General features: G+C 42.9%; 1 protein-coding gene across 1 annotated transcript; it reads left to right on the forward strand.

Annotated features, from left to right (window-relative positions):
- Nucleotides 1–5,526: 5,526 nt before the first annotated feature.
- LOC134286105 (uncharacterized) lies at nucleotides 5,527–9,337 on the forward strand. The gene is made up of 4 exons (XM_062847675.1): nucleotides 5,527–5,632; nucleotides 5,708–5,798; nucleotides 5,859–8,880; nucleotides 8,954–9,337. Exons 3-4 carry the CDS (start codon nucleotides 6,373–6,375, stop codon nucleotides 9,335–9,337), a joined length of 2,892 nt encoding a protein of 963 aa, XP_062703659.1. The 5' UTR covers nucleotides 5,527–5,632; nucleotides 5,708–5,798; nucleotides 5,859–6,372.
- Nucleotides 9,338–15,238: the final 5,901 nt, after the last annotated feature.

Genomic DNA, 15,238 nt, shown 5'->3' on the forward strand with positions numbered 1-15,238 from the left:
ACATGCTTAAGAAGGGAACCAACACCCTATTCCTCTGTTAAATAAGATCTGTTCATGAAACAAGCTGTTCAGGGAATACCAGATCTCGGCTTAACGAATGTCTACCATTGTACTTGTTCGATTTCTGGATAACATGCACTTTAGTCTGTGCCCTTTCTTTCAGTTCCTCATATGCCCAGGTCATCTTGCCATCTGAAGGGCAATGCTTCCCATATCTTTAAAATAGACGCAACATTTACAAATTATAGTAAAACACATCAATCAAAAGCAAAAATGCCACGAATGCACAATCAACTTCCGAATGTTTGAAACAATAGGTAGAAATGCGGTCGATTGCGAGCGAGAAAAATGAGTTCTCTGTGGATTATGGTTAAACTAAGGAAGTTATGGGATTTCTCATATAGGTACTTGTTTACATGAAACTGAAAGTACTCCTATTTCATAGCGTGAAGAGAGCCTTCTCTCTGGATAATAATAACTCAAAACAGTTTAAAACTCTCTTTATGCAATTCAGTATCGTAATTTCTATATTATATAACTCATTTTGGTATTAAAATGGCCAATTTTTCTGAACTGGTTCATTATGCAACTGAAATAAGTTGCATAATGAAAAATAGTTGTATAATGTTCATAATGCAACTCATTTGAGTTGCATTATGAACATTATGCAACTCAAATGGGTTGCATTATGAAAAAATCATTGCATAAAATTTTGTATGGAACTCGTTGCAAAACTCGACTTTTTCAGCACTCTTCGTATTTATCCAACTCGGCAAGCCTCGTTGGATAAATGTACGACTCGTGCTGAAAAAATCAACTTTTTGCAACTCGTCACATAAATAACTATTATAAACTTTTGAAGAAACCACGTGGCTCCAGCATGCGAGCTTACTTCCCCCTTGCAAACTGCACACAGAAACGATACAAGTGTCAACCAAGGTGACAATTTTGCATTTTCGGTTCGCTTATTCCGAACGAAACTCCTCCCGTCGCGGCGAGTGGTGCCGTCTATTCCAAATTCGCGCCGTTTTCTTCCAGGGTGCAATCAGTGACACAATTGTTTCCTTCAATTCCCCGACCAATTCGTTTATGACGGGTGGGCGCTTTGGTTCCTTTGGATATACAACACCTCTCGCACACGGAGACGGAGGCAAGAACAAGTCCTTCTGCTGCAGAGCAAAATATTATAAATTTTCTATTCTCGGTTCTGCTTACCTAAAGGATTTTACCTCGCATTTACGCCTGTCAGCATGCATCCATTTCCATATCCTCTAGGATTTTCGTTTTTTGTCAAAGTTCGTTTCTTGCCGAGTGCTTCTTTTCTTAGCTTAAATTCAATCCAGGCAAAAAAAAATGCGTCCCAATGATAGAGGGCAAACCAGCAGGCATTTCCCCAGGAGCACATGAAAGCAGGCAACGGGTAAACCAAACTCCAGCAAAGAAAAACAATTGGAAAATTTAGCTCCTTTGCTTTGGTAAAGTGTCACCCTCTTGGCCTTACCCCGGGTTACCTCTGCCATCAGCCGGTTCTATCAAAAAGGCTTTCAGGGACACGGAAAGGTTTATGATAAAGGAAAACAATTTAGAAGCACAATTCACTGGAGGAAAAAAATATTTTCTGTTATGAAAAATTGTCCCTCATTGAGCAGTGAACTGAGTGAACACTGAGTAAATCTCAAGAAAACTTGATCAATTTCCTATTTTTTTTGGTTTTTGATTTTTTTTTTTATTGAACGATGAAGCAATATTTTCAAAATCAGTGTATTTAGAGGAAGGAGCAAGGTATCTCCTAAATAATTGCCTAATGGAAAATATTTATGAATTTTTCATTTTTTTTTTGAATTTGAAGTTTGATCAAAAATATTTTTGGAAAACTGAAAAACATTGTCCACTAGCAAACAATTCAGAAGATACCTTGAACCTTCCCTTGAATGTATATAGAAGCCGATTTTGAAATTATTGCTCCGTTATGTAAAAGAAATCACTTTTGTTCGCCCCCGTTAAATGGCTTTGCACCCGGTTTGACTTTCTATTCCGCAAAACTTTTCCTGTGGCTTAGTTGGTTGAAGCGCCGATTTAGAAATACGGAGTCTTGGGTTTGAATCCCATCCAAACACTGTGTCTTCGAAATTTGTTGTTTTTTTTTTAATTTTCAACCTAGTAAGAAGTGTTGATCTTAACAACTCCGAAGATAATAAATAACCCAAGTAACATTTTAATAACCAATCAGTCTTGAAGAGGTTTAGAAAGCCGTCATAAAACTTTATACCTATTATTTTAGTTTTATGATGATTTTAAGAATCTTTTCTAGTCTATTTGACTAGAACATTTTACATGGGAAGTTTGACTATTTCGTAATTCTCAGGATATTCGACCAAATAGTATGGATTGTAGTACGCTGGGCAAATATGGGTTAAACGAAACAGATTTTCACTTTTCCAAGCCGAACGATGCACCCGCGACTAACAATCGTTCGATACTCCTTGGAATATGTTAACATAATTTATCAAAAATTTTCCAGTGCACTTCAGTTCCCAAAAAAAAAGTCGAACTCACCATTTCTTCCGGCATATGGAACCTCACATGCTTCCTGTGAACAATTTCACGCGTCACATGCTGTCAATTTCATTGATATGGTACACCTACATACAGATATACCAACATATTCGTAAGATGAAAGAGACGCTAGCGTTGATTCAACAACAGTTGGCCCCGATGCGATGGTAATTCGAAGCATCTCACGGGTGTTCTGCACAGTCGAATATGTGTTGTATAAGTACGACTGAACCAATTGTTGTGAACCGAAAGACCCGGTGTTCCAGGCATTTTTCGCATTGCATGACTGTATGTACCTATACCTCGAAATATACATACATAGCCTCGAACTGTTCCATTTTGTTCCAGATTGCAAGCGCACATCCGCCGGTCTGTTGATTTCATCCCATGAGAAACGGGTGATGAAGGATTTATGGATGTTTTCGCCGCATTTTGGTGAGAAGCGCAAATGTATGGCAGATTAGAGTCCTTTCTTTTTGATTTCTTCTTTGCTTCTGTTTTCTAAAGCGATGCTGTTTTTTAAAGTCGGAATTCTTCCTAAAACACAAATGTTTCACCATGTGTCTAATGGTTAAGGTTATGAGAAATATCATGAAGTTTTATGTAAACATTTTACCACAGCTTACTCAATACAACTGGATTGAATTTTCGACTGACATCTGATATGCAAACACGACTCGTGTTCTTTGTTGGCGAGTGCTAACCTTTGCCCCAAAACATCTCGGTCGGCAGTCGATATATTATTTATCTTTTCCCAGAGGATTAATTTTTCACAAGCTGCAACAGAATCCCATACACAATGTGGAAAAATTCATCCGGACAGTTGAAGTCAAACTTTGTACAACACCAACAATTTATCTGTTGCCCCATTCCACATCTGCCAACAAACCTACCATCAACCAGAAGCCATTAGGAAATAGGTACATGTGAATTGTTAACATAGGGGGGGCAACCCGAAAGTATACACAAAGGAATTCTGCCTGTGTAATAGACCATTTGATGCCGAACAAATTAACCTTCTGCAAATTTTGTTTAAGCTGGCAAAATTACTTCGCTTATCCTGTGGCACATTTTGGCCAGGAAGCACATCTTGAGCAGACACAAATTTTTGCGACCCCTTTTCTAGGCGGCATCCATTGGCGTGTTCAGAACAGGGTGGGAATCTTGTGTTGCTCCTTTAGATAACATTTTGAAATTGATAATCATTACAATTTCCAGTGTCATTTTTTTTTGTTAGCGAACAAAACGGACTTGGATTAGATTGGAACTCTGCACGTTGAACCACGGATCTTCCAACTAAAGCATAATAAACGTGCACAGCCCTCACTCCGGAAGCACTGATGGTGACAAAGATGCATTTTACGTGCAGCTCGAACGCGAGTACGATCGCTGTCCAAGCCACGACGTCAAGATCATCATAGGTGACCTAAACGCTCAGGTAGGCCATGAGGAGTAATTCAGACCGACGATTGGAAAGTTCAGCGTCCACCAGCTGACGAATGAAAACGGCCTACGACATAGCCTGTCTTATCGTTACACCTGGAGATCACCACAGCATACGGAATCGCAAATTGACAACGTTCTGATTGACGGATGGCACTTCTCCGACATTATCGACATCAGGACCTATCGTATCGTGGCGCTAACATCGATCCTGACCACTATCTGGTGATGGTCAAACTGTGTAAAAAACTTTCCATCATCAATAATGTACGGTATCGGCGATCGCCACGCTACAACCTTGAGCGACTGAAGCAACCGGATGCCCCCTCAGCCAAAGGGCAGAATCTCAAGCCAGACGAGGACTGCTGGAGAACCGTGAAAGTAGCCATCAACAACGCAGCCGAGTACGCGATTTTGAGGGAGAAGAACGCAACACGGGCGATAATGCTGCAGGAGGGCACCCGGCAGAACGTGGAACGTTACAAACAGAAACGGAAACAACAGACCCGCATCTTTCGCTGTAAAAAGCGCTACCTGGAAGAAGCGGAGTGCGAGAAAATGGAACTGTTGTGCCGTTCTTATGAAACACGGAAGTTCTACGAGAAGCTCCACGCATCCTGCAACGGCTTCGTGCCGCGAGCCGAAATATGTAGGGATAAAGACGGGGGCCTCTTGACGACGGACGTGCAGTGATCAAAAGGTGGAGGACGTAGGCACGGGAGACCACGACAACGGAGGCAACGACTACGCCAATGCAGCAGAAGACGAAAATGAGCCAACTCCCACGCTGAGGGAAGTTAAGGATGCCATTCACCAGCAGAAAATCAGGCGACCATTTGGAATGTGAGAACTTCAGAGCGATCACCATTTTGAATGCTGCCTACAAATTGCTCTCCCAGTCCCCAGATCATCTTCCACCGCCTGTCACCTAAAACGAATGAGCTCGTAGGAAGTTATCATGACGGCTTCATCTACGGCCGGTCGACAACGGACCAGATCTTCACCGTACGGCAAATCCTCTAGAAATGCCGTGAATACCGTGGTCCCAACGAATCACCTGTTCATAGATTTCAAAGAGACACACGACAGTATCAACTGCACAGAGCTATGGAAAATCATGGACGAAATCGGCTTTCCTGGGAAGCTGACTAGACTGATTAAAGCAACGATGGACGGTGTGCAAAACTGCGTAAGGGTTTCGGGGGAACTATCCAGTTCATTCGAATCTCGCCGGGAATTGCGGCAAGGAAACGGACTCTCTTGCCTACTCTTCGACATCGCTCTAGAAGGTGTAATGCTACGAGCCGGGCTCAACAGCCGGGGTACTATTTTCACAAAATCCGGTCAATTTGTGTGCTTTGCGGACGACATGGACATTATCGCCAGAACATTTGGAACGGTGACAGAACTGTACATCTGCCTGAAACGATCGGGTCCATCTAGGTAGTAATGTGACAGTAGACGGGGATACTGGCACGGAAGAGAGAAAATAAGAGGGGGAGAAAAAGTAAATAATATCAAATGAGTGGAGTGGTAGAAGCTTGAGATTTGTTAAAACTATATTTTTCTGTATAAAATAACTAAAGTATTGAATTTGAAGTAGAGGAGGAGTGGTTAATATCGTTGATGACCTGTAAGTAAAAATGAAAATAAAACCTGAAACGAAATAAGAATGAAATTAACATAAATAAATATTGTTGATGGTTAGGTGATTGCGGCACATTGAAAGCTGAATTTCGGACAGTTTCGGGAATTATATGCTAAAATAGGTGGAATACGGGAAACGGAATCAAAGAAACGTAAGTAGTAGAGAAACAGAAGAATGAAACAATCTAATAGTGAGTATTTGTTAATATTAGGTGTAGAGTTGCAAATCAAAATAAAACGGAAAGAGTACGAAGGCTGGAAAAGGAAACTACTTTGTAAGTAACAAACACAACAAATTATAACAAACTAATAAAAATAAAATTATTCCAGTTGAGCTGACCAAAAAACTAGAGTCTGCTTCAGAACCAGTTCCTGAAATCCGAACAAACTCAAAAAGTAATGAGTCAGTCGGATCTAACCTCAAATCTTTCCGATCATGATGATCTGGATCTCACGATGACTCCTTGTTCGGCCTGCAACCAGACATCCACATCGAATGAATCAATGGTCGGTTGTGACGCGTGTAACCGGTGGTTCCACTATCGATGCGTGTGAGCGACAGAGGCCGTTAAAAAGGAGAAGCGATGGTTCTGTCCGGAATCTGCCTGCCAGGAAGCAGCGAAAAAGGTGAAAAAATCGAACAACAAGAAGAATTCCACCCGTTCCGGCGTGAAGCCGGATCAGCCGTTGGGATCTTCAACCGTTCAAGAGGCAAAGCTGAAGGCCATGGAAGAAGAATACGCAAAGCAAATGGAAGAGCTGGAGTTCGAAAAAATATTTCGGGAGAAGGAAATGGAATTCCAGCGAGTTCTGAAGGAGAAAAGGATGGAAATGGAAAAAGAGTTGAGGGAAAAGGAGTTAACCCAAGAGAAGCTTTTGCTCGACCGCGCTCTACAGGAGAAAACGGAACATTTCGAGAAAATGAAGACGATGCGACTGTCGTACCAAAGCTGCATGGATGGACTGGACCAAGAAATGGTGAACATGAAGAAGGTAAACGAGGAAATGCAACCGAAGAAGGCTGAGATATCACCCACACCCGGCGTTTCCGGGAAGCAACGAGAACTGCGGAAGTTGTACGTAGCGGAAAATGCCCTGTTTCGTGAGAAAAGCGGTGTAAGGAACATGAGTCGGGTGGGACTTTCAACCAAAGCGAAGGATTCAAGTAGCGAAGATGCGGTTAGCGGTACAGAAGACGAATACGAAGAAGATGACAGTGAAGACGAAGGAGACTCCGAAGGTTCTGCGTGTCGCAGCCACGCGACTACCTACGGGCTGGGGCGACAGCAAACTGGCCCCACTAAAAGCCAACTGGCAGCGCGAAATGGGGTTTCGAAAAAATTGCCGGTCTTCACAGGCAAACCGGAAGATTGGCCACTCTTCTACGGGACATACGTAGCATCGAACGAAGCCTGTGGATTTAGCGATGTGGAAAACCTCGTCAGACTTCAAGAAAGCTTGAAGGGTCCAGCACTCGAAAGTGTGCGAGGTCAGCTGATACTTCCAAGGTGTGTGCCGAAGATTATCGATAAACTTCGTCAGTTATACGGACGGCCCGAACTGATTCTCCAAAGTCACCTAGAGCGTATTCGAAAGTTAGAGCCCCCAAAGCCAGACAGGTTAGCGACGTTTGTTCCCTTTGGGAATGCTATCGAACAACTCTGTGAGCACCTGGAGGCGGCGAACCTGCAGCAACACATGGTCAATCCGATTCTAATTCAAGATTTGGTTGATAAACTGCCGGCCAATGACAAACGAGAGTGGGTCCGGTTCAAGAGGACGAAGAAACGCGTAACACTACGAACGTTCACCGATTTCGTCGCGAGCATCGTTGAGGAAGCATGTGAAGCGAATGTTTGTCTCGATCAAAAGCAGGAGCCAAAGGCAATGCGAGGTAATCGGGGTAGCAGCGATGGTAGCAGAGCCAGAATCATGGAGAAAGGTGTAGTAATGAACCATGATACCACCAACAGTATCGCAAGAGTTCCAGTCGAGAGGACAAAGCTGAAGGCTTGCAAGGCATGTCAGCGTACCGATCATCGTTTGCGGTTCTGTGAGGATTTTCGGAAACTGGCCTACGCTGACCGGATGAACGTCGTGACGAGATGGAAGTTGTGTGACATTTGTTTGAACGACCATGGAAACGCATCCTGTAAATTCAAGATCCGCTGTGACGTAGGTGGATGCCAACAACGACATAATCCGCTTCTCCATCCGGTAGGAAGCGTTGTTGGAACCAGTATTCACATTCGAACAGCGAGTTCAATCCTCTTCCGGATCATTCCAGTGCGTCTGTTCTGCGGTGACAAAGCTGTCACTACGTTAGCTTTTCTCGATGAGGGTGCATCAGTTACGATGATCGAAAACGAGTTGGCGGACTATTTGGGTGTTGTGGGAGTCCCGGAGCGTCTAACAATCACCTGGACAGCTGACATCTTCCGTGAGGAAAAAGGTGCTAGACGAGTTAGTGTATGGTCTTCGGCAATCGATAGCGAAGAACGGCTTCTGTTAAATGACGTGTATACGGTGGAAAGTCTACGTCTTCCGGTGCAATCGCTGGATGCTGCAGCGATGTCAAAGCAGTACAGGCATCTACAGAATCTGCCAATTACATCGTATCGAGAAGCCCGGCCCGGTATGCTGATTGGACTAAACAACCTCCATTCATTTGCGCCCATTGAAGCAAAGTGGGGTGCTCCTGGCGAACCGATCGCTGTTCGGTGCAAGTTAGGGTGGACTGTGTATGGACCAAGGAAGGGACCTGTATCCAGTACGAAGGCAGTTTTAGGTTTCCACGAAGGAATTAGCAACGAAAATCTGCACGATCTTATAAAAACGCACTACGCATTAGACGAATCAGTGGTTACTGTTAAAATGGAATCGCGAGATGATGAAAGGGCTCTCAGTATCATGCGAACGACAACGAAACGAATTGGGAATAGGTTCGAGACTGGACTACTGTGGAAGACCGATCATGTGAAGTTTCCGAACAGCTATGAAATGGCTGTTAGACGGTTGTTGCACCTGGAACGAAAGCTGGAAAAGGATCCAGAGTTATATGAAAACGTCCGCAAACAAGTAGAGGAGTACCAACAAAAGGGCTACGCGCACTTGGTCACGGAAGAGGAAATATCCAGAACCGATCCTGAGCAGGTGTGGTATCTCCCGCTGAACGTGGTCCTAAATCCTCGCAAACCGGGGAAAGTACGTTTGGTTTGGGATGCCGCCGCTACCGTAAATGGTGTTTCTCTGAACTATTATGGGAGCACGAATGCTGCACACGATTCTAAGCACCCACTCTATCAAGTTTCAACGATACGTTCTTTGGACCGACTCTCAAACGGTGCGAAGTTGGATTCTATCCGACCAACACAAGTTTAAGCAATTCGTGGCTTTCCGTATTGGTGAAGTGTTGGAGCTGACTAGATCTTCCGACTGGCGCTGGGTTCCATCCAAGTTAAACGCGGCAGATATTCTGACGAAGTGGGGAAGAGGACCATGTTTGGAAAGCGATGGATATTGGTTCACCGGTCCTAGGTTTCTGCTCGATCCTGAAGAACACTGGCCTTCTCAAGCAATACCTGTTGGAGAAACGGAACAGGATGTGCGAGCGGTTGTGTTGCACCATAGAGCGAGTTTGATAGGAGAAGTATCGACAGCGAAAGGTTCTCGAGATGGACAAGGCTACTGAGAACTACAGCAACAGCAATTCGCTTCATAGAGAACTGTAAGCGGAAAAAGAACGGTCAGCCTATTTTCACATCGAAAGCTACGCTGAAGCAAGTGTGTATGATCAGAGGCAAGAGATTGACCGTGTGCCGTCCGCTCCAGCAGGAGGAATTGACGCGTGCTGAACATGTTCTATGGAAGTCAGTACAGAGCAAGAGTTTCCCAGACGAAGTGGCGATTCTCTTGCGGAATCGGGAAGAAAACGACAACCGGCGAACGTTGCAGATAGAAAAATCAAGTGTTCTATACAAATTGACACCTGTTATGGACGAAAATGGTGTTATACGGATGGGTGGAAGGATGGAAGCTGCAGAATCCCTTCCGTTCGACTTGAAGTATCCCATCATCCTATCCCGAACTCACGACATCACCAAGAAGCTGATACTGCATTATCATGAAAGGTATGGACACGCAAATAAGGAGACTGTCGTGAACGAGCTTCGGCAGAAATTCCATATCCCAAACTTACGCGCGACAGTTGGTCAAGTTGTACGGAGCTGCAACAAGTGCAAAGTACGAAATTGCCGTCCCAATACTCCGTTAATGGCTCCACTACCGGTCCAGCGTATTTCGCCGCGCTTACGTCCATTTAGTGCCGTAGGCGTAGATTACCTTGGCCCTATAGAGGTAACAGTTGGTCGTAGAACCGAAAAGAGGTGGGTAGCGCTCTTTACTTGTTTGTGTATCAGAGCAGTCCACTTAGAGGTTGCCCATTCGCTATCTTCACAATCATGCCTGATGGCAATTAGAAGGTTCATCTGTAGGAGAGGGTGTCCCGAAGAATTCTTTTCTGATAACGGCACCAATTTTAAAGGAGCTAGTAAGGAGTTTCTGAAGCGCATTGAAACTGACTGTGCTGAAGCAGTAAGCAGTGCCATGATAAAATGGAACTTCAACCCTCCCGGAGCCCCGCACATGGGCGGGATCTGGGAGAGAATGGTGAGGTCGGTCAAGGAAGCAATGTTGGCGCTGAACGACGGTAGGAAACTCACCGATGAAATCCTGATGACAACATTGAGCGAAGCTGAGGATATGATTAATACGCGACCTCTAACGTATAAATCACTAGAACCTACAGAAGTTGAAGCCATTACCCCAAACCATTTTCTTCGTGGGACAGTACGTGACATGGACAATGAGCAGACTAGAACAACCGAGTTTGCGGAGACGTTGAGGAACGTATACAAACGGTCCCAGTACTTAGCAGACAAGATGTGGGACCGGTGGTACAAAGAGTATCTGCCCACAATCAATCAGCGTACCAAGTGGTTTGACGACACGAAACCTCTTCAAGTAGGAGACCTCGTATTCGTAGTACATAGAGGGAAGGAACCGGAAGAATTGGACCAGAGGCGTGGTGGAAGAAGTGTTTGCAGGGAAAGATGGGAGGATCAGGCAAGCGAACGTGAGAACGGCAGGGGGTGTGTATCGAAGAGCAACAGCGAACTTGGCGGTGTTGGAAATACAAGATGCTAAATCCGGATTCTCAGGTAACCCTGGACCGGAGTTACGGGCTGGGGAACTGTCAACACCGCTGGGCACTGGAGACAATGGCCTGGAAACTGAAATGGGCAAAACGTCAGATCTGAAAACTGGCACGGAAGAGAGAAAATAAGAGGGGGAGAAAAAGTAAATAATATCAAATGAGTGGAGTGGTAGAAGCTTGAGATTTGTTAAAACTATATTTTTCTGTATAAAATAACTAAAGTATTGAATTTGAAGTAGAGGAGGAGTGGTTAATATCGTTGATGACCTGTAAGTAAAAATGAAAATAAAACCTGAAACGAAATAAGAATAAAAATTAACATAAATAAATATTGTTGATGGTTAGGTGATTGCGGCACATTGAAAGCTGAATTTCGGACAGTTTCGGGAATTATATGCTAAAATAGGTGGAATACGGGAAACGGAATCAAAGAAACGTAAGTAGTAGAGAAACAGAAGAATGAAACAATCTAATAGTGAGAATTTGTTAATATTAGGTGTAGAGTTGCAAATCAAAATAAAACGGAAAGAGTACGAAGGCTGGAAAAGGAAACTACTTTGTAAGTAACAAACACAACCAATTATAACAAACTAATAAAAATAAAATTATTCCAGTTGAGCTGACCAAAAAACTAGAGTCTGCTTCAGAACCAGTTCCTGAAATCCGAACACTGACAGTTGACAACAATGCTAGCCGCGAAATACGAAGGAGCATCATCAGTGGAAGTCGTGCCTACTACGGGCTCCAGAAGAAGCTGCGGTCTAAAAAGATTCACTCACCCACCAAGAGCACCATGTACGTAACGCTAATAAGGCCGGTGGTCCTCTACGGACACGAGACATGGACCATGCTCGAGGAGGACCTGCAAGCACTCGGTGTTTTCGAGCGACGCCTGTTGAGGACGATCTTCGGCGGAGTGCAGAATAATGGTATGTGGCGGAGAAGGATCAACCACGAGCTCGCTGCACTTTTCGGTGAATCCAGCATCCAGAAAGTGGCCAAAGCCGGAAGGATACGGTGCGCAGGGCATGTTGCAAGAATGCCGAACAACAACCTTGGAAAGTTGGTGTTTGCGACTGTTCGGGTTGGCAGAAGAAGGCGTGGAGCGCAGAGAACACGATGGGCGAACCAGGTGGAGTGTGACTTGGAGAGCATTGGGCGTGACCGAGAATGGAGAGCAGCATCCACAAGCCGAGTATTGTGGCGTACTATTGTTGAATATGTCTTATCTTAAATGTGATGTTGAGCAAACAAATGTATGTATGTTTGTATGTAATCATGTTTTTTCAAGAGATCAGAACCCTAAAAAAAAGGAGGGAAGTACCTGATTAGCACAGCTATTATTCCTAAATAACCAAGTATCTAAATAACAAGTACATATTCATTCCACAGCGACTTTGCGCTTAAACATTTTCCAATGAAACTCAACAGAATTGGCACGACATCCTGTTTACTCTGTAGGCCTTGTCTCACTCTGAATTCTACCCCGTGGGTATTTACACCGGGAGGTATACCTACTGCGGTCCCCTCTCACAACAACACAACAACCATATGCTCTCGATGGCCCCGTTCTTTCACTTAGAATACATAGGCAAAACAACGAACAGAACGGAACGGTGTGGTGACAACAACCACTGCAGCCGGAAGCAGCGGGAGGAAAACTAATTTCCTATTTTCGTTCATATTTCACGACGCCCGCTTTTTCTGGTGTCAGTGTTAAATATAATTTTATTATGAGCGTTTATTATTCAAATTACAGTTTCATATTTCCCCGGCAAAATGTTTTGATCGGTGATGGCGGTAAGTATGAGGACGCCCACAATAACAGTATGTACGGAGGGCGCAGTGGGAAATAGGTAGAGTAGGTGGTAGTCGTCAGTGCATTCCACCCCCGAATAACCGACTCGACAAAACAACGTTCGGTGGACGGATGATGGGGACAAGGGAAATGATGCTGGTTTTCTGGTACCCTACCGAACATGACGCTATACTTTTTATCGTTTGCTGTGGTCACATTGAACTGGACACAGCTTCTTCTGCTAACCGAGTGTTTTGCATTATTTGTCCAATGCAGTTTGCGCAGTGGGGGCATATTGGTAATGGGAGAACGAAGAGAAACTTCTATTTCCTGACTATATGAAATACATAGTTCGATATTTGGGGTTATTGCTTTCGATTGAAAATGACATTTGGCTTTTGTTAAGCTTCTCGGAGGTTACAAAATTCTAAATAATGATGATAACACCTTAAACTTATATGTTATCTGGGTACTAGGTGCAAAAGGTCTGCAAACCTCTGCTCGATAAGATTATTGCTACTTTTGAATATTAAGAATCGATTTTTTATGAATTATTCTGTTTAATATTCAATTCAGCATTAAACTCTCGCAACCAGACTAAATTATCCAGAGATGACAAGTAAGGAACTTTTAAAAAAGTGGAAGTACTGAGCATGAACTAGCTGCACCAACTACATCAACTATCTCTACTCATGTACTGATGTACCCAAAGAAACAATCTGCATCAAAACCACTTGTATAGAGAGATGCACAAAATGCTGGTTAAACGAGCCAAAACATGTATTTACCGTCATCCCCATCATACAGCAGCAGCAGCAGCACCTTATCAGATAAAACGATTCCACAATCAGGCACACATGCACAACAATTTCAACATATGAATTTGGTAGAATTTTGATTCTGCATCAGCATACCACTTTCGGTACTCCCATGCTCATCTGAATTCAACCCCGAACCGAGGAAGCGTCTCTATTCAGCAGTACCTACCAATCTGCCAGACCTTGACAGTCATGAGTGTATACTTCGAGACATTCGTTCAGTATGGAAATTTTCCGGCACTCCTGATCCCGAAGACCTGGATCAGGAATGATAAACAAGAATTATTATCGTACTTCTTTGTTAAATCTTGATTTATATTGCTATTGTCGTCGTCGTTGGCGGTTGGTGCCATCATCGGTGAACCTGCAGGAACTCATATGCTTGTGTACTTAGCAAATTGGGTAGGCGTGCATGGGAAACAACATTCTTTCTACGGAGAACAACCGGTGTTAGCCGAATTCTAACTCCGTGACCTTATGGGAAAATTTTCAAAATATCTCTGTTGATAACGATGGCATCTTGTTAAGCGGAAGGAGAATGAATAAATGGTTCCGAAATCATCAATGTGTTAAGAATTTTAAATGTTTCAGTAAGATTTTCTTTTTTTCAATGAAAAAACGACTTCTATGACTCTGCTATTCTAGCTGGAAAAATCATGCATCCGCTTCTAAGCAGAAATGTAGCGAATGTTTTTTTAACGGGATTGGGCCGAAGGGTCCCAGATTTTCAAGAAACTTTTTCCACAGGCAGGGCTCATGGATATATGAATAAAAAAAATTGAGAAAATTTCAGGGTAGCCTATTTTGCCGGAAAACTCAGGTGGAAAGTCTTTGTTTTCCCCGGACACTACTTACTAATCATAACTCAAGAACGAAGCATCAGAGAAACAAAGTTTTTTTTTAGAAAATGAAAGCAAATTTTCTCAGAAATCCAAAAAAAAAAATAAACTGGAAAAAGTTTACCACAAAATTTGCCACAATTGAGAAAAGCCGGAAAAACAATGCTCGAACTCGTAAAAAATATCAAAAAAATATTTTTGAGAAGGTTATTCCAAAAGCTTTAAACGCTGAAATTTTTGGAATGCACTTTTTTTCGTTTTTGAGTTACGGCCAATTATGTTGAAAAATGCCCAAATTTGTCGTATAAGCCTTTTCATTGAAAAATCATAACTCAAGAACGATGCATCGTAGAAACGAAGTTTTTCTTAGAAAATGAAAGCAAATTTTCTCAGGAATCCAAGAAAAATATGAACTGGAAAAAAATTTCCACAAAATTTCCCACCGTTGAGAAAATTCACAAAAAAGCCGGAAAAACTATGCCCGAACTCGCAGAAAATTGTCAAAAAAATATTTTTGAGGAGGTAGTTTCATAAGCTTTGATGGCTGAAATTTTTGGAATGCACTCGTTTTTCCTTCTTGAGTTATGGCCAATTATGTGAAAATGACCATATAATATATGCGCACATGGTCATAATTCAACAAAATTCAACATAACTCAAGAAAGAAAAAAAAGTCCATTTCAAAAATTTCAGCGATCAAAGCTTATGAAATTACTTTCTCAAAAATAGTTTTTTGAGAATATTCCGCGAATTTTTGAGAATATGGGATGAAAATGGACATAAAATAGCTTTCCCGACATTTACATGGGAAAACAGGGTAAAAATCAGAATATTGAATTTCCTAACATGAAATACTTAAGGTGAATTTTGCTTGAGATCACAACAATAAGCTTGGCTCCCGCTCTAATCACCCTCCCAACCA

Source organism: Aedes albopictus, chromosome 2 (genome assembly GCF_035046485.1).
Source record: "Aedes albopictus strain Foshan chromosome 2, AalbF5, whole genome shotgun sequence".
NCBI lineage: Eukaryota > Metazoa > Arthropoda > Insecta > Diptera > Culicidae > Aedes > Aedes albopictus.